Raw genomic sequence first — 19,342 nt, forward strand, 5'->3', positions numbered from 1 at the left:
GAGTTGTAGTATTCATTGATGATATCTTAGTCTATACAAAGACTTGATCAGACCATTTAGCTATAATGCAAGCTGTATTTGATCTGTTGACAGAACATCATATTAAGATCAAGTTGTTAAAGTGCTCATTTTCTCAAACTCAGTTAAAGTACTTGGGTCATGCCATCAGTGTTCTAGGGGTGGCCACTGACCCCAAGAAGATACAAGATGTTCAACAATGGCCTATCCCTACTAATGTGAAAGAAGTAAGGAGTTTCCTAGACTTAGCAGGTTATTACAGAAAATTTGTCAAAAATTTTGGTGTTATAACAAGACCTTTGACTGATCTGCTCAAGAAGGTTACAATATTTCAGTGGACATCTATTCAGGAGACATCTTTTCAACAACTAAAGCAGGCTCTTATCACTGCACCAGTTGAAAGGTCCTAATATGGCTAGAGGGGGGGGGGTGAATAGCCTATTTAAAATTCTATAAATCAACTAGAGCAATTTGATTAGTAAGACAAATAGCGAAGTGCAAATTTGCTCTAGCTCTATGAGGGTTGCAAGCCACCTATTCAACAATTCTAGTTACAATGATTACTAGACACACAACTTGCTATGATACTACTCACTAAGAGCTCTCAATCTTGCTACACTAAAGAGCTTCACTAGATGAACTTAAATAACAAATCAAGCTTTCAATTCTAATTACACTAAAGAGCTTGCCATAACTAGTTTGTAAGAATATAAAAGAGTGAGTAGGGTGATTATACCGCTGTGTAGAGGGATGAACCAATCACAAGATGAAGATAAAATCAATCACCGGGAGAATACTAAAGGGCAAGAGACAACCGATTTTCTCCTGAGGTTCACATGCATGCCAACACGTTACGTCCCCATTGTGTCGACCAACACTTGGTGGTTTGGCGGCTAAGAGATGTTGCATGAACCTCGTCCACTCAATTGGACACCGCAAGAACCTACCCACAAGTGAGGTAACTCAATGACACGAGCAATTCACTAGAGTTACCTTTTGACGCTCCACCGGGGAAGGTACAAATCCCCTCACAATCACCGGAGATGGCCACAAACAATCACCAACTCGTACCAATCCTCCACCGCTTCACCAAGCCATCTAGGTGGTGGCAACCACCAAGAGCAACAAGCGAAATCCGCAGCAAAACACGAATACCAAGTGCCTCTAGATGCAATCACTCAAGCAATGCACTTGGATTCTCTCCCAATCTCACAAAGATGATGAATCAATGATGGAGATGAGTGGAAGGGCTTTGGCTAAGCTCACAAGGTTGCTATGTCAATGCAAATGGCCAAGAGGGTGAGCTTAAGCCGGCCATGGGGCTTAAATAGAAGCCCCCACGAAATAGAGCCGTTGTACCCCTTCACTGAGCACAACACGGGGTGACCGGACGCTCTGGTCAGATCGATCGAACGCAGGACCCCAGCGTTCGGTCGCCCAATGCTTGCCACGTGTCATCGGCTTCAAACGCCGATCGCCCGATCTCAACGGTCAAGTGATGACCGGACGCGTCAGTTAGAAAGTGACCGAACGTTGGACCTTAGTGTCTGGTCGTTTCTAGTAAGGTTCCAAACACGAGAAATCATGCTTGACCAGACTCACCCAGCGTCTGGTCACTCAAAGTCTCTTTTGTGCGCCCCACGTCAGCGTACGTCGGCATTGACCAGACGCACCCAGCCAGCGTCCGGTCACTTTTAGCGCCAACGTCCGGTCAAAGACCAAGACCGCGCGCTCACTGCTGCCACTGACCGGACGCGTCGGTCCAACCGAGACCAGCGTCCGGTCACTTACAGTGACCTTCGTCTTTTCTGTCTAGGGCACCGTCGAACTGTCCGCACTCTACTGGCGGACACTCCGCCGGTGAAGTTTTCTACCCTTGCTCAAATGTGCTAACCACCAAGTGTAACACCTTGTGCACATGTGTTAGAATATTTTCACAAACATTTTTAAGGGTGTTAGCACTCCACTAGATCCTAAATGCATATGCAATGAGTTAGAGCATCTAGTTGCACTTTGATAACCGTATTTCAATACGAGTTTCACCCCTTTTAATAGTACGGCTATCGATCCTAAATGTGATCACACTCACTAAGTGTCTTGATCAAAAAACAAAATGGCTCCTATCATTTATACCTTTGCCTTGAACCTTTTGTTTTTCTCTTTCTTCTTTTCCAAGTTTAAGCATTTGATCATCACCATGCCATCACCATCGTCATGATCTTCGCCATTGCTTCATCACTTGGAGTAGTGCTACCTATCTCATAATTACTTCGATAAACTAGGTTAGCACTTAGGGTTTTATCAATTAACCAAAACCAAACTAGAGCTTTCACCAGTACTACAGTTGCCTGATTTCTCTAAGCCTTTCACTATTGAAACTGATGCTTCTGCCAAAGGCGTAGGAGTTGTCTTACATCAAGAAGGTCACCCAATTGCCTATATCAGTAAAGCTATTGGAATCAAGAATCAAGGTTTAGCAACCTATGAAAAGGAATGTCTAGCAATATTGATGGCAGTGGATCATTGGAGGTCATATCCGCAACATGCTCCATTTATTATTAAGACTGATCCGAAGAGTTTGGAAAATCTGACAGATCAAAGATTATCCACACCTTGGTAGCTGAAGGCATACACTAAATTGTTGGGACTCAATTATAAAATAATTTACAAGAAGGGTACTGACAACTCAGCTGCTGATGCATTGTCTAGATTACCATTTGCTGCTAACCACTGCTCTAAACTTTATGCCCTATCAGTAACACAACCAGTTTGGGTTCAACAAATAGTGAACTCTTACAACACTCATCCTACTACTGCTAAACTGTTGCAATCTCTCAGTGTGTCTGCAACACAAGGTCATTTTGTGTTGGACAAGGGTATCACCAAATACAAGAATCTGGGTGGCTAGTAGTCCAGCTTTGCAACAAAAGATATTGTCTGCTTTGCACAATTCAACTATTGGTGGTCATTTAGGCTTTTTGGTCACCTATACTAAAATCAAGAAATTATTTGCTTGGTCTGGAATGAAGAAGATGGTCAAGGAATTTGTAGCTCAATGTTTGGTGTGTCAGAAGGCTAAAACTGAGAGGGTGAAATATCCAGGTTTGCTTCAGCCATTACCTGTTCCTTCTCATGGTTGGTAAACAGTGAGTCTAGACTTTATTGAGGGTCTTCCTCTGTCTAAGGGGTGCAACTGCATTTTAGTAGTGGTGGACAAATTCTCTAAGTATGCCAACTTCATACCTTTAACTCATCCTTTCACTGCCTTGCAAATTGCAAAGCATTTTATGGATAATATTTTCAAGCTGCATGGTATGCCTTCTGCTTTGATCTCTGACAGAGATAAAATCTTCACAAGCAATCTTTGGCAAGAGCTATTTCGTTTGTCCAACACTGAACTTCAAATGAGCACAACTTATCATCCTCAAACGGATGGCCAAACTGAAAGGGTGAATCAATGTCTCGAAGCTTACCTTAGATGTACTGTCAATGCTTGTTCCAGCAAATGGAGAGATTGGCTACCTCTAGCAGAGTTTGGGTATAATACCAGTTTTCATTCTTCTTTGCAATGCCCACCTTTTGAAGTACTGTATGGTCATGAACCACATCACTTTGGTATTGATCATCTCCAAGATTGTGCTGTTCCTGATCTGCAAGTCTTGCTGAAAGAACGTAGACTCATGCAACAGTTGCTACATCAGCAACTTCTTCGGGTTCAGCAACGTCAGAAACATCAAGCTGATAAAAACAGGACTGAACGAGAATTTCAAGCGGGTCAATCTGTGTTTGTCAAACTTCAACCTTATGTTCAGTCAAGTTTGGCCCATCGGGTGAATCAGAAGCTGTCCTATCGTTACTTTGGTCTCTTCAAGATTATTCAGAAGATCGGCGCTGTGGCTTATAAACTCCAACTTCCGGCTGAGTCATCAGTGCACCTGGTCTTTCAGGTCTCTCAACTCAAACTCGTCGTCAGCTCTTCTATGCAGGTCAGGGCTAATATTCCACCTGCTCCATCTCCATTCCAGTACCCATTGAAGATTCTGTAACGACGCCGTACCGATACTCATCATTCTGAGCAAATCCTTGTTCACTGGTCGAATGGCCCGAGCATCTTGCAACCTGGGAGGATGAACGAGCTTTGAAGCTTACTTTCCCGGCGGCACCAGCTTGGGGGCAAGCCGGATCTCAAGATAGGAGGAATGTCACGGTACCAGAAGATGCAGACACCAACAAGGGGGAAGACGGGAACACTGCTGATCAAGAAGAAGGGGGAATGGTACCAGGCAGGCCCAGGAGGAAGATCAGGCCCAGTACACGTTATCAAGGCCCAGAGTGGGAAGCCGGTCCATGACGATGCCGTGACCATCTCGTGCGCTCACTAGCTGTTAAGGGGAGGAGACGTGTAGGAAAAGTTCAACGGAGAAGGACGAACTGGGCGGCTGTGCCGGAGGCGTGAGAGGCGAGCGATTGCTCGATGTAATTGCTACTCCCTGTCAACAGTGTACTGTACTGTTGTCCCATTTTTGTCAGAATACAGCTTTATGTTTGAGACTGCAAGACATCTGAGTGTATATATGTATTGGTTGCAATGACTAGATTATTTGATAATAATCACAGAAGTTGTATTTAAAAATCTGCAGCTTTAGTTCATGTATATTCCCTGGCACCATGTAAAACTGTTTGCATGCACATACTCCAAACGCATGAGAAATCTATAGTGAGAGCATGATTTTATATGATCAGTTCCCCATTTGCCACGCGGTTCAGAGAAAACCACCACTTACAGGCTAGTTACACTTCCATACCAATCAATCCAAAGCACGCATCATCTCATCCGACTGTAGCCTCTGAATGGTTTTACAAACTAAAGCTACCTGACGACCCACTCGTCGCTACGTTCCTCCGCGACAGCGGCGCACCGCGGTTCCTCCTGGCGGTGGTAGTCTCTCCGGATGGCCCACAGCAGCTCGCTGCACCGCCGCATCGACGGTCGGTCATCCCTGGCCGTCGCGACGCACTGCGCTGCCAGCGCCAGCATCCTCTCCACCGCGGCCACCGACGCCGGGCTCCGCCGCATCCTGGGGTCCATGGCCACCACGGCTTCCCCTGCTCTGCACCTCTGCAACGCCTGCATGGCACGGCCACGGCACGGCTGTGAGTATCGCAGCTCTGCACATACATACATGCAATTCTCGGATTGTTTCTTTTCTTACCCATTTGGTGGTGAGCCGGGCCTCGCCGCCACGGCTGCGTTCGATGGGCGGCCGGCCGGTGACGAGCTCGACGAGGAGGACGCCGAAGGCGTACACGTCGCTCTTGTCGGTCAGCTGGTACGTGCTCAGGTACTCCGGGTCCACGTACCCGGCGGCGCCCTTCGCCGGCGTTGCATCCGAGCCTGAGCCCGAGCCCGAGGCCGCAGTCCCGGCCAGCCCAAAGCCGGCCACCTTTGCCGTCAGCGCGTCTGTCAGCAGCACGCCCGACGACCGGATGCCTCCATGGATGACCGGATGCTCTGCAACTCACCATGATACCTTGTGAGTTTCAGATAATCAGACAGGTCCCATTTCTTGTTGTGACAACCCAGTTTATCTATGTTTCACCATGCGTTGCAACAATCACATCACAATTTGATCTGAAGAACATATGCTGAATCGGCTTCGTACCTTTGTACTCGTGCAGGTAGGTGATACCCTGAGCAACGTCGATCACGATGTTGAGCCGTTGCCCGAGTTCTAAACCATTTCCACAGGATTCTGCAGGATTTTTCGCACCGCAAAATGGATCAGTATCCTCCTAGAGTGACAAATACTTGTTCGATGCAGATTCTATGATTTTTTTAGAAACAGGAACTTGAATTATGCACTCGACCATTCATTATTACAGTTCCAGCATCCAGCGGTAAGAAAAAGCAACAAAGATTATGGATGCCGGTTCTATGATAAAAGTATAGAACAGAACAGTTTATATTAAAACAGTGGTCTATTAGCTACTGCAAGAGTGATGATGAAAACTAGCACAATGAATAGGATGATATATTGATATGATCCATAGCAACACAGCATACCATCCAAATGTTTCCTCAAGGAACCATTGCTGACATACTCGACTACGACGAGACTATCAGCTGCGCGCTCAAAGAATCCGAAGAGCCTCGCCAGATTCCTATGCTCAATCTTCTCAAGAGTCTCAAGTTCCCTCCAGAGTTCAGCTGTCAGATTCTGACCGTTCAACTGAGGCAATCAGGCAACAGAAGAGGAGAGCTAATTAGTAAGGCCCTGTTTAGATCCCACCCAAAAACCAAAAATTTTCAAGATTCCCCGTCACATCAAATCTTGCGGCACATACATGGAGCATTAAATGTAGGTAAAAAGAATAACTAATTACACAGTTTACCTGTAATTGGCGAGACGAATCTTTTAAGCCTAAATAGTCCATAATTGGACAATTTTTACCAAATACAAACGAAAGTGCTACAGTAGCCGAAAACCAAAAATTTTCGGAACTAAACGCGCCCTAACATTACTGCAATTCACCTGCTCTATGACTATGAGCAATCCAAAACATGGATGATCTTCGGTTTCCAACCTTTCTGCACATTTGACGGCGATCTGAGACCCATCCTTGAGCTTCCCTCTGTACATGGTGCTTGAGCGCCCCTGCCTTATCATGTTCTTTTCACTGAAGTTTGATGTTGCCTTGGACACGTCAGCAATGGTGAGAGCCCTGCCTTCTTGCCATGATCCTGCTGCACTCGAAATTTGCCAAGCTTCCACACACTCAGATTTTTCGTAATTCGAAAGTTTAATGCTTGCTTGGTGCTAATTTTAAGCAGAGAAGTTTGCTTCATTTCATCCATGATAGGGGATTGATATGAACCTACTGCCACTGAAGAAGAGGGGAAAGAGGAAACATGACTGCACCGATACCTGAATCTATGGAGACATGGCACTCTGAGCGCCTGCTCTTCTTCTTCTCCTCCTCCTCTTCCTCGGTCGTGACCTGCCTCCGCGGCACGAAGCAGCTGGTGAACGCGCCGGCGACCCGCAGCGCCGCCGCACTGAAGGAGCCGCTGCTGCTGACCTGGGAGGAGCGGGTGCTGTAGGACGAGAGCTGCCGGCCATAGCCGTAGGGGCCAGGGGAGGAGGCCGCTCGGCCATGGTGGCTGTGGCTGTGAGCGCTGGCGCCCGAAAGCTCGGCGCTTTTACTGCTGCTGCTGGACTGCCTCCTTGATGTTGCTGGCCATGATGCCATCGGGGGAGGCAGCTCTCATCTGGTGCCGGCTGCGCTGCATCTCCGGCGCTGCGAGGGCGGTGATATGGGGCGATGACTCGACGCTGTTCAGCGGAACGGGGCGTGGTTGCTGTCGCCTTCCGGCCGCTGGGTCAACGGGACCCGCATCGCATGCCGAGGATGGCCTGCGCATTATTGCTGGTCCATTTTCTTGAGAGCGGAGCACCAATGGTTTCTTGACAAGGTACCTGTACAATTATACAATTGTCATATGAACACTTTTGGAATGAAATAATGTTTCCCAGGAAGGATACGCATGTGAGCCATGCCATTTTTTAGGGAATGGGAGAACGTCTGAAATGAAAAAAAAAATGAAACGCTAATCAGGTAGGAATAGGAAGAAGAAGAACGTTCTGCCTGCGCTGTCACGGTTTGGTTGGAACGGACGTAGCAATCAGACTTGGTCAGATTAGTACAAATCTTTAATGCAGCTGATGTATTTGTATTGTATGTAAAACTTTGTTCTCTTGTATACTGCAATCAAGTTTTCGGATATGACAAAGAAGTGCGTACTTTTCTGGTCCAATTCAACGCACTCGTAATCAAAATTTGTTAGGTGGTGTTTGGATCATCTGACTAAAACTTAGGAGTTGTCATGTGAGAATATCGCATGAGGTGCTAATAAAAAAAATAAATTATAAAATCTGTCAGTACTCCACGAGACGAATTTATTAAACCTAACTAATTCGTTATTAACACATATGTACTGTAGCACTGCATTGTCAAATTATGGACTAATTAGGCTTAAAAGAATCGTTTCGCAAATTAGGCCCTGTTCGGCTTACCCCATATTCGGCTTGTTCGATTTTTTTTTTCAGCCGGAACAGTGTTTTCCTCTCACAACAATTCAGCCGGAACAGTGTTTTCAGCCAGTTTCAGACCAGCGAACAGGGCCTTAGTCACAAGTTGTGCAATTAGTTTCGTAATTAGTCTATATTTAATACTCCGTGCATGTGTCCAAATATCTGATGGGACAACGGCTAAAGTTTAGGAGGAGAAACCAAACACTCCCACGATGAAGAAACGACAAGAGGACACAAGAATGAGGAACTTTTGTTACTAGCTCTACATATATCTAAAGAATTTAGTTTGCCACCTCAATCGCGATCGTAATGTAACTACTCCGTATGTAAGAATGTAGGAATACGTACATTGCTGGAAGCTACATTCAGAACTTTCAGATGGTTAGATGGATCATTCATCATTGTAGTACAATGAGCAATCTAGACCGTCCGATGGAGATGGAGGTCGTGCCGTCCGTCTGCATCCGTGGCTGATTTGCTGTCGCCAACCTTACATGAACGCTCATTGATTTTGCTTGAGGACGCGCTTGGCCTGCCACCACATAGGCTCGGTTTGAATTCATTAACTATTTGAACTCACTCTTTGTTCGTGACTTTAGCCGTAGTGATGAAGGTGGGAAAAAAAAACTCTCTCGTCTGCCCTCACATTCAAAGCACATGTCTGTGTTCAGCTCATCTCATGAAGCTACGGTGCCGCTATGTATAGGTGGGACAGAGGTTCAGGGGTTTTCTCGATCTGTATGACAAGATCTTCTTTTTAAGTCGAAATACCCAGGTCCGTCAGCCACCACGGAAAGTTTTTTAATAATTAGCTGGCTAATAGCTCATATCTAATATTAGTTAGCTAACTATTAGCTGGAGGATGTTTGATACATAACTAATAAAAAATGTTACTAAGATAACTATTAACTGTTATTATCTAATTTGATCTATCTAATGAGGTAGTTATTATCTAAAAAATCTAGCTAATAATTAACTATTTTATTAGCGGCACGATGCAACTAACTCTCTTCGTCTATCACCGGGGAAGATGTGTGCAGGTGTGCCACTGCCATGTGAGGTTGCCCCCGCATCGCGGCCGTCCGTTTGCCCCGGCCCGCTGATGGCAAAGCAGGCGACCTGGAGTTGGCCCACATGCAGCGGCCCCGGAAGGTTAGGTTACACCAAACGCCACCGTGAGGGCCCGGCCCACACTGAGCAGCGTCTCTTCTAACGTTCAAATATTCAAACGAGCAGCGGATCGAGAGGAGCCCGGATGAGATGGCACTAAAGGAAAGGGGAAACGCGAGAGAGGAGGCGGCGGCGGCCATGGATTTCGACTCCCTCTCGCGTCGAGAGCTGCAGGCACTCTGCAAGAGCAATGGCATCCGCGCGAACATGTCCAACGCGGCCATGGCGGAAGCGCTTCGGTGCCTCCCCTCGGTGAGCATCCCCAATTCTATTCCTTTTGTTCGTGGTGAATCTCTGTGGATCTATTCCCATGCGTGTTCGTGGGGCGTTTGGGGGCAACTGGGGTGGTCGATTTGATGCGCGTGGAGGTTGTTTGCTGTGTTGATTAGGTGGACAGGACCGACGAGATCGGGAGGACGGCGCCGCCGATGTCGGCGATGAAGGAGGTGACTATCATGGAGGAGCAGACGCACGGGTCTCTGCTCCCCCGCGGCAGCCATGCGCCGGCCAAAATAAGGATGATCGCAGCGGGTAATACGGAAGAGGATGTGCCAGACCTAACCATGCAGGGGTGCCAGAGGACTGCTGCACGGAAGGCCGCCGTGGCCCCGGAGGCAGCAGAGGCGATCGGAGAGGAGCAGGAGCTCGGGTGTCCGCTCCCTCGCGGTGGCCGTGCACGTGGGAAGACAAGGAAGGCCGGGGCACGTAAGATGGAGGAGGAGGTGGTGCCGGGGAACAATAGGACGGTGGCAGAGGAGGCTGTGGATGCGGAAGAGGTGGCCGTAGGAACGAGGACGAGAAGGTCAGCGAGATCCAAGGTGAAGATCGCGTTGGATCAGAAAGAGGAGGACGTACAAGCGGCAGTCCGGAAGGAGCACAAAGGTTAGGACAAGTTCACGCTTCCCCTGTGTAACTTGTATCGATTGATTTCCGTGCTGATTTCCTGTAATTTGCCAGTAAGAGTCCTTCGTTTACCATACTTTGTGAAAGGTTAATTTGGCTATGTTGGTCAACAGTCCCTAAAACTAATTTTCTGAATACTGTAGGGGCTTCGGCCCCTCCAGTTTTTTTTTTTTAATTTTTTTTTACTAATTTTCTGAATATGCAGCTGATTCTTCCGGTGCGGCCATTGCGTCTGCAGTAGTTTCAGATAAGAGCTGCGGTGATTCTGAAGAGCATGCAGTAGTCATTATGGTGGAAGAAGGGGTCACAAAGCCACAGGAAGGTCAAAACATGACGAGGAGAGCAGCGCCATATAAGACACATGAGGATTTGCAGCAGGATCAGAGGACGGCGGAAGAGGTGGCCACGACGAAGAAAAGGACGAGAAGGTCCACAAGATCCAAGGTAGCAGCGGCAGCACGGAAGGGGCAGAAAGGTTTGGACAAGTTATCGCCTCCCCTGATTAACTTTGATTGCTTAGTTCTGATTTTGATGCTGAATTATTAGTAGTATGTTGTAATTTGAAATTGTAGACTTAGTATTGTTCATGAGCTATCTGCTAATTTCTGAATGCGCAGCTGATTCTTCTGACACAACCATAGGGCCTGAAGTTGACCCTAAAGCGGATGAAGTTGTTCCCAAGGTGGAGGAGGCCGCAAAACCACAGGAAGGCAAGAATGAGACAAGGAGGGCCACAGTGTATAAGGCACGGGAGGAGGTGCAGCCAGGCCAGGTGACAGTGGCACCAGAGGCTATGGCAGCTGTGGAGGCAGAAGAAGTGGCCACGGCAAAGAGAAAGAGGAGGTCAGCAAGATCCAAGGTGAGGGTGGCAGCACGGAAGGGTCAGAAAGGTGAGGTCAAGTTCTCGCTTCTCCTGATTAACTCGTGTATTTTTGTTATTGCTTGAATGCTGGTTTTTGTATTCCTTCGTTTACTGATATCGAATTGTAGATTTCGTGGGGACACTGATGATTATTGTTTCTGAATGTGCAGCTGATTCTTCTGATGCAGTCAACGGGCCTACAGTAAGTGATGATCCTAATGAAGAGCAAGTGGGTGAGGTGGTGGAGGAAGGGCCAGCAAAGTCCAATGAAGGTGAGATGCCTCACCGGTCACACAGTCGATTTGATCTTTGCTTTTTTTTATCTCTCCCAACTTTGTGATTTTCTGAACCTTTCTATCAATTAATTGTGTATCTTAATGCATCTTTGCCATAAACCACAGAAGAACGAGAGCAAATCAGTAATGTTCGCCAGTTTGCTTCCCTGCCAAAACTGGAGGATTCACCAATCCTTGGCGTTGTGTCCAAGCCCAGTGCAGCAGATGCTTCTGACAAGGCAGCAGTTGCAGATGAGGAGGCTATCAAGGAAGATGATTTCACTTTCACTGGTGAGGCTGATCTGTCCAATCTTCTTGTCAACACACTTGACAGATTTGCAAAGCCTATGTATGTGTCCACAGACAAAGAGGAGAAGAAAGGCAGTGATTGTTGGTGGATGCTTCTATAATTTACAAGAGCTGTAGGACACCAGGCCCAGTCAGGAATAGCCAAAAATTTCAAACTATATGAGATCCTGTAATGCAGTGCATCAAAAACTCTAGAATCAGGATTAGAGAGATGGATTAAGACACGGATCTAATAGCAAAGAAAGGAAAACAAAGAGTTCTGAGGGTGCAAACAAATGGTTTATACTGGAGCATGAGGCAGGCATATAAGTCCACTGTGGTTTGTGGACACCACCTCCCGCATGGTTTACAGGATATTAATTGACATCTACATGCCGATCCTTTTTTCTGAATTGCACTTTTTTTTAGGCAACGCACACTTTTATTTGCTCCTACAAACATGCACCTGTAAATGACTTCTCTATCATGAGGTCTGCCATCGTTTTGAATGAAATGGACAGTTTGTCTAGCCATTTAAAAGTAAAATTTTCTTGAAGTTTTCTAGGATGCCCATATCTACTGAAATGACTTTTTACTGTTGAGCATCCAGTGGTTACGTTGAATATATACTGTCACCCACATTGATAATCTGGTAACTGGGTCTGAAGCCAATTGTTGTACAATCCTTTATGTGTCATTGATCGAGTTCAACCGATTGCAGTTGTCTTCTAGTCGAAGTTAAATGGCCCTTTATTTACTAAGGCAATTCAATTTCAAGATATTTCTCTCTATTGTCTGGAAATTTCATACTTAATATTCAATTTTGGAGATCACTATTGCATCCCAGATGTACTGTAGTCACTAGTCACAGAAGAATTTCTCTACTATTTTTTCCTCCCTGTGATCACAGAAAGACATTCAACTAATGTCCTAATTTGTACTGTCATACAATGGTCGTACCTCTCCTTATTGAACAAACTAGCTTTATCTTGTGAGTTTTAATCAAACAAATGGGTGCTAACGATAGCTTGAATTGTTGTTTAGCTCAAAAGCATGAAATCATTTCAATTGATTGTGGTTTATGAAGTGGGCAAGTATTGCAGAACATGGAATTCACTTGATTTTTGTATAATGGAATGTTTCTACTTGTGGCCACTGTTTTGCGCAAGAGAGGTGGTCTTTTGTCCGATTAATTATGTTGTGTTGGGTAGCGTGAGCTATTGTAGCACTCTATTTTATCACTGGTATTAATATCATAGCGTATAGCAGAACTGTAGTGCTTCTTGGAGTTGCTCAATGTCTAGCGATTACTAGAGAAGGAATTACAAATTGTTAAGATGTTGCTTGTTATTTTGAGTTCTACTTGCTAACACTTTTAATTAGTACACTGATTAGTACTCCCTCCGTTCCAAATTATAAGGTGTTTTGGCTTTTTTAGATATATAGTTTTTGCTATACATTTAGATATACATTATGTCTAGATACATAGTAAAAACAATATATCTAGAAAAATCAAAACACCTTATAATTTGAAACCGAGGGAGTAATTACTTGCCTGCCAGGCCTCTCTCGTAGTATAGTATAGTTACCAGGTACACCAATTTCAACCATTTACTAGAGAAAGTTACTTGTGGAATATACCGTTTGCATTTACTCTTTTCTGAGATGTCCGCAAGTATAAGTTGTTTGTGTATTGGGTCATTGGATGGGTACGGGTATTGGATACCTAGTGGCATCAGTGAGTTTTCCATAATGATATCTCTGTGCCAGCATACCACAGTCTGCCAATAGGCATGACAAGTTATAAGAAAACAACTCATCAAGGAGCAGAGAGAAAAATATGAGATTTTCCAACAACCATCAAACCGCCTGAGCAAAATTTTGCTACCAGGATGTATGTCATAACAATCCATAAATGGTGACCAACATATCTGGTAAACTCTCTGCATCTCTATACCATGTTTTTTTTTCTCGATTTGCTCTTATGTGCGTCCATACAAAATGGCACGATGCATGAACATATACGCTCTCTCGAGGAGAAAAAAAGGTTAGACTAACTCATCAGCATATGTTTACTCCAGTGTCTACTCACTGGTAGCTGATTTAAGTTCGATACCTAATAACCATTCACTTTCAAGCGCTGCAAAAGTGATATTTTTCTACTCCAACTCCAACTGCATATAGCCAGAGATATGTAACCTTGAAGACTACCCCAGCTCCACTTGAAAAAAAGAATGGACAATTGTCCAAAGCAATTAAGGTATTTCAGGTTTTTCCTACTTCCTATTCCTCCGCAGCAAAATGTCAGTCGCATGTATGGCATTTCTCCTACTTCCGGGACCTGTCAAAGAAAGCTGAATGCAATTAGCAAACTAGCAAGGAGAAAAGACATGTTCAACTCGCAAGTGGAAGAGACATAAAGTACTGTCACAATTGATAAGAAAAATCACTATAAGAATCACACACATAACCAATCGATATGTACACAGACAGGATACACAAAACTTTCAAAGTCATTTGACGGGATCAATAGAAAAAATTGAATTACTCATCCCCTTTTAGAAGTATCAAATTGTAATTTGATGCAGGTTTAGCAATATAAGTAGAAAGCAATAGCCAACCTCCATGTAGTTATAAACCCTTTTTCATTTTTCAGGGACGTACACAAACCCTTAATTGATTAAATATATATATTACTAACAAGGACCTTTACCAGCTTCCAAAATGGTCGCTGATATTATTATAGTGCAGGTAGTGTCTCTGTTCGGAAATTTACAGATGCAACACAGCAATATCATTATGGAAAACCCAATGAACAAGGTTGACATACACCCTAATAAATGACAGAAATTACTTGCTCTTTAGTCAGAAAATATTCTGTGAAAATGATAGCATATGATTGATAGAACTATGTTGCACAAAGTAAAATGGTTTTCAAGGCATAAGTGATATTGCTACCTTTTGGAAGACGATCCAGAGCCTTTACTCTTCTCTTCAGAGCGATGCACTTTGTTGTCATCATCTTGATTATTGCCTTCATCATCTGGACTCACATCTATGGAGGTTGTAGCCTCTGTTCTATTCAGGCTGGCCAACCTTCTTGGAAGAAAAACGTTGTAGTAATACTTAGCCAAATCTGTTGTTCTCTCTGAGCTAAACTGCTCCAAGGCAACCTTCATGAAGTCTTCATCAGAACTCTTACTCTGAGGAATCAACTTCTCAATATCAGCAAGTTTTTTCTTCTCTTCTGCAGTCCATAACTTCAGAACTCGCTCACCCATTGCACCGAACCCGCAGTTTCTGAAAGCCTGATCACCCAATTGATACTTGACCCTCTTCCAGGCCTCTTTTACACGAACTTCTACGCAGGCCTCAGATCCAGGATGAGAACATTTACAATTGTCATCCTCAGATCCAGGATGAGAACATTTACAATTGTCATCCTCAGATCCAGGATGAGAACATTTCCTTGTCTTTGGTGGCTCCACAATGGGTGGCAGCCTGACCACCGTGCCCATCCTTTGTAAGGTATCTTTATCATTTCTGTAGTTAGCCTTACATTCCTCAGATGGGTCATTATACTCAGGGATAGCAGCTTGACATGTGACAGGGTCTATCCCAATACGTTTCCTCGTTGATTCAAGAAAACTAGATAAGTGACTCAGTTCACCAGCTCTCCTTCCAGAACTCCTTGTGTCTTGTTTGTGATGTCTTTTCTGTTTCTGTCAGCATGCAGAATTGAATTAACAATGAGTTGAACAAAACTTAAAAATGGTAGATGAAAAATTGGAAGGCACCAAACAGTAATAACAACAAATATTTATCAAGACTGCCATTGGAAGCAGGATCAGCGATATATGTTTTTCATTGACAGTAGAGATGGGCACAAAAAATGTTCAGTCTTATGGCAAACAATTTTCACACACATTTCTACTTACTATTACTAGTCAGGAGAACTGGGGTATTGAGACCCTTGATATATGACAATTTAGCAAACCTAAGAACCAATCTACTCATGCATGACCAGGAGCACATATCTACAGCTATGATACCTTATTTCCTGAAGCATGACCAAAAATAAATTATTATGAACTAACATCTGAAAGGGGGATACACAAGCACTTGCACTTGTCATTTGTTAAATCATCTGATTTGACTAACATCGGACAGCGCAGGTCATGGCTCCTTGTATTCTTTCTTCGTTTATCATACATAACCATCGGAGGACACATGATAAGTGATAGAATAAAACATAAAGAAACAACGCCTTGCCCGAATCCTTTTCCTACATAATCAATGAAAATCTAACCATAATAATAATGTAATTAAAAAATATTCCTCCTACGAAGTCACAGTAGACCTTTTACAAATTGCAACGTCAACAATGAGAGTGGTAATAAAACTAGCAATGCAATTTTCCAGTATATATACTAGCTAGGCGTATCATGTGACACAAATATCAGAAAAATCTCAATCAAGGAAATAATAAAATAACAATAACTACACCATCAGAAATCTGAAACAAGGTAACAGTAAAAAAACGTTAATGACAAGGCAGCAGCAGAACTTGACGATGATGGCAACAATTTAACAATATCTTCCACAAACATACAACTCCAGTCAATAGTTTCATCCAATAAAACCACCATCCATCAATGTGACATATAATCTTGACATGGGAACCATGACCAAGATGATTCCATCACAATAATGTGAAAAAATAATAGCACCACTCTCCATTTGATCATCTTAAACATGCTCAAAAGGCAGAATTAGTCATATCAAACAATAACAGAATTACTAACAAGAATAAAAGGCACGAGAAATGAAAGATACAGACAATCTTGGCCCGTCCAACTAATAATGACGTGTACTATTCGGATTCGGACACAGAATCTGACACGAGCAATGAAAGATGCAGACGAACTAATTGCCATCCAGACAGCCGAGAATCTCGCTCTGAAGCAACGGTTTCAGGAAGCGAGACGCATGGAGAGACAACACCTGATAATTCCGTGTCCTAACGAATACAGCGGCATGCAATGGTGACGAGTGAAAGACACCTAACGAAACTTTTTTTCCCGAACGGGAACTACGGCAAACCTGAAAACACTGGCAATATTTGATCCATTTTAGAACAAAACTAGACAAGAGCGCCGCGAAGACGGCGATCCTCGTGCACGCAAATCCCAAGAATTCGAACGCGTCGAGAGAAAAACCCCGCGCGTCGGCCTGGAAAGAGCGTCACCTTGTAGTACGGCGTGTCGGGCTCGGAGCGCACGTGCCGCACCGCCAGGATCACCGCCCCCAGCGGCTCGAAGTCGACGTCGATGCCACGGTTGCGCCCGCGCACCGCCCACAGCTCTCCCGCGGCCGTGCGCCGCAACCACGCCACCACGCCTTCCACGTCCATCTGCGCCGCCGCCGCCGACGCCGAGCTCCGCGTCGCACGCCTGGGCGACGCGTCCTCGGCCGCGGCCGCGGCCGAGGTGCCGCTCTTACGCTTCCTGGGACGCTCCGGGGACCCCAGGGGCGCGCCGGAGCCGCCGGGAGGGACGTCGGACCATCCGGGGCGCCGCCTCCGCCGGCGAGGTGTTTGCTGGAATGCGGCGGCGCGGCGTGGTTTTGGAGAGGGGCTTTTGGCGCCCGGGTTGGTGTCCCGCTCTCTTTTTTGCTTGCCGTTGTCTTTGTAGGGGGATGGAGTGGTTTTTTGTGAGGGACGCCGCCTCTAGCGGTGGCTGCCGGCTGGCTGCGCTGCCTTCCTAAATGGGCAACCTCACCATGTGAATGCGCCTTTGGCATGAACATGAGTCATGATAAGTACCACCTCCCCCCTTCCTAAGGGTTCTATGGTGGAAATGATCTGGCCCTTTTTAATTTTGGTGGTGTTTGATTTCACATGAGTCTAGTTTTTCGATGACTTTTGATAAAAGAGATAAGGTGTATAGATAATTTGTCGAATAATATACCTAGAGTGATTAATAGGACCACCGATGCCGCCGCTTGTTTGGTCAGATTTCTAAGAATTTATAGGATAGATTAATAAAATCACGGCGGCCAGTCACTTGTTTGGTTGGATTTCTAAGAATTTATAGGGCGGATTAATAAAACCACGGCGGCCAACCATGAATGTTGGTCTATGGTCAATGAGTCAGTTATGTTTTGGGTACAACCAATGCTATAAAGCCTATAAAGCCGGTAACGTTTTTGATACAGTAAATGCTATAAAGCTCGTAGAGCCGGTCACGTTTTGGTGGTGCTAGATATCACATGAGTCTAGTTTTCGGTGATTTTTTTATAAAAGAGATATGATAAAGAGATTATTTGCCGAATAAATATACTTAGAGTGATTAATAAGACAATTGCTTAACTCCGCCTATGGTGGGGCGCCTTTGGTGTCTCAGCATAGCAGGTCCCAAGCCCTGGTAAAGGAGGAGGGTTGTGTTAGGCGTGGCGAGCCAATGTAAAAACTTAGCCACTTTAATGGAGATGAAACCCGAAAGAAAATCGTTGGGGCGTAACCCTCTTAGCGACGCGCCATATCGGAACCCGGGTATGGTGTTAAATAGGCAAGGGCCGGGTCGTCACCCCCGTGACGCGCCGTGTCGTGATCTGGGCATGGTGTCAAGTGACCAAAGATCGGGTCGTCGCTTCCTTAGTGGCGCGCTACATCGGCGCCCGGGTGTAGTGAAAAATGAGCAAGGGTCTTCGCATCTGAGTCGATGGGTGCGAAGGGTAAGGAAGCTAGTCGAACCAACTAGGATCCGTTTAGGTAGTTGGAATGTAGGGTCACTTACAGGTAAGTTAAGAGAATTAGTTGATACCACGACTAGGAGGCGTGTAAATATATTATGCGTTCAAGAGACTAAATGGAAGGGTCAGAAGGCGAAGGAGGTAGACAATACAGGTTTCAAGCTTTGGTACACAGGGACAGTCGCGAATAGAAATGGAGTAGGAGTTTTAATTGATAAGAGCCTCAAGAATGGTGTGGTGGGAGTGAGAAGGCAAGGAGATAGGATTATCTTAGTCAAGCTTGTCGTTGGTGATATGGTCTTGAACGTAATTAGTGCGTATGCCCCCCAAGTAGGCCTTGACGAGAGTGCTAAGAGACAGTTCTGAGAGGACTTAGATGGCCTGGTTAGAGCTATACCTAGTAGTGAGAAGCTTTTTATAGGAGGAGATTTTAATGGGCATGTAGGTACTACAAGCGCAGGTTTCGAGGCAGTTCATGGAGGTTTTGGGTATGGTAGTAGGAATCAGGAGGGGGAGGAAGTTCTGGACTTCGCGGTAGCTTTTTACCTGATGATAGCCAACACTTTCTTTAGAAAGAGAGAATCTCATCTAGTGACCTTCAGTAGCGGACAACACTGTAGCCAGATTGACTTTGTCCTCGCAAGAAGAAAGGACAAACGAGCATGCTTGGATTGCAAGGTGATACCAGGAGAGTGTGTTGTTTCTCAACATAAGCTTTTGGTGGCAGATTTTCGTTTTCAGGTGCGTGCCCGTAGGGATAAACAAGCTAAGATTGAAAGAACAAAGTGGTGGAAACTGAAAGGGGAGACGTCAGAGGTATTTAGAGAAAGGGTTATCAAAGAGGGCTCTTGGAAGGAAGAAGACGACATAAACAACATGTGGAACAAGATGGCAACCAACATTCGGAAGGTAGCCTCAGAGGTGTGTGGAGTAACCAAAGGAAGGGGACGCGAGGCTAAAGATACTTGGTGGTGGAACGA

At 45.1% G+C, this 19,342-nt stretch overlaps 3 protein-coding genes across 7 annotated transcripts; 1 reads left to right on the plus strand and 2 right to left on the minus strand.

The window, feature by feature from the left end:
• Positions 1–4,669: 4,669 nt before the first annotated feature.
• Positions 4,670–7,501, minus strand: LOC136481130 (calmodulin-binding receptor-like cytoplasmic kinase 2). Of its 2 annotated transcripts, none has more exons than XM_066478498.1 (6): positions 6,945–7,501; positions 6,552–6,760; positions 6,083–6,248; positions 5,682–5,771; positions 5,232–5,530; positions 4,670–5,146 (listed from the first exon to the last, which is right to left on the minus strand). In XM_066478498.1, exons 1-6 carry the CDS (start codon positions 7,267–7,269, stop codon positions 4,889–4,891), a joined length of 1,347 nt encoding a protein of 448 aa, XP_066334595.1. In that variant the 5' UTR covers positions 7,270–7,501; the 3' UTR covers positions 4,670–4,888. The 2 variants fall into 2 exon arrangements, with proteins under 2 accessions (XP_066334595.1, XP_066334589.1); XM_066478492.1 differs by having other exon boundaries at positions 6,552–6,763.
• A 1,877-nt stretch (positions 7,502–9,378) lies between these two features.
• LOC136481146 (methyl-CpG-binding domain-containing protein 10-like) lies at positions 9,379–12,076 on the plus strand. Of its 4 annotated transcripts, none has more exons than XM_066478506.1 (6): positions 9,379–9,533; positions 9,671–10,163; positions 10,390–10,659; positions 10,802–11,074; positions 11,217–11,318; positions 11,448–12,076. In XM_066478506.1, the coding sequence occupies exons 1-6, from the start codon at positions 9,420–9,422 to the stop codon at positions 11,729–11,731; spliced, it is 1,536 nt and encodes a 511-aa protein (XP_066334603.1). In that variant the 5' UTR covers positions 9,379–9,419; the 3' UTR covers positions 11,732–12,076. The 4 variants fall into 4 exon arrangements, with proteins under 4 accessions (XP_066334603.1, XP_066334609.1, XP_066334615.1 ...); XM_066478512.1 differs by having other exon boundaries at positions 11,451–12,076; XM_066478518.1 differs by having other exon boundaries at positions 10,826–11,074.
• A 2,487-nt stretch (positions 12,077–14,563) lies between these two features.
• LOC136455518 (uncharacterized) lies at positions 14,564–17,392 on the minus strand. The gene is made up of 3 exons (XM_066455515.1): positions 17,385–17,392; positions 16,858–17,275; positions 14,564–15,331 (listed from the first exon to the last, which is right to left on the minus strand). The coding sequence occupies exons 1-3, from the start codon at positions 17,390–17,392 to the stop codon at positions 14,564–14,566; spliced, it is 1,194 nt and encodes a 397-aa protein (XP_066311612.1).
• Between the last annotated feature and the right edge of the window lie 1,950 nt (positions 17,393–19,342).

Source organism: Miscanthus floridulus, chromosome 1 (genome assembly GCF_019320115.1).
Source record: "Miscanthus floridulus cultivar M001 chromosome 1, ASM1932011v1, whole genome shotgun sequence".
Lineage (NCBI taxonomy): Eukaryota > Viridiplantae > Streptophyta > Magnoliopsida > Poales > Poaceae > Miscanthus > Miscanthus floridulus.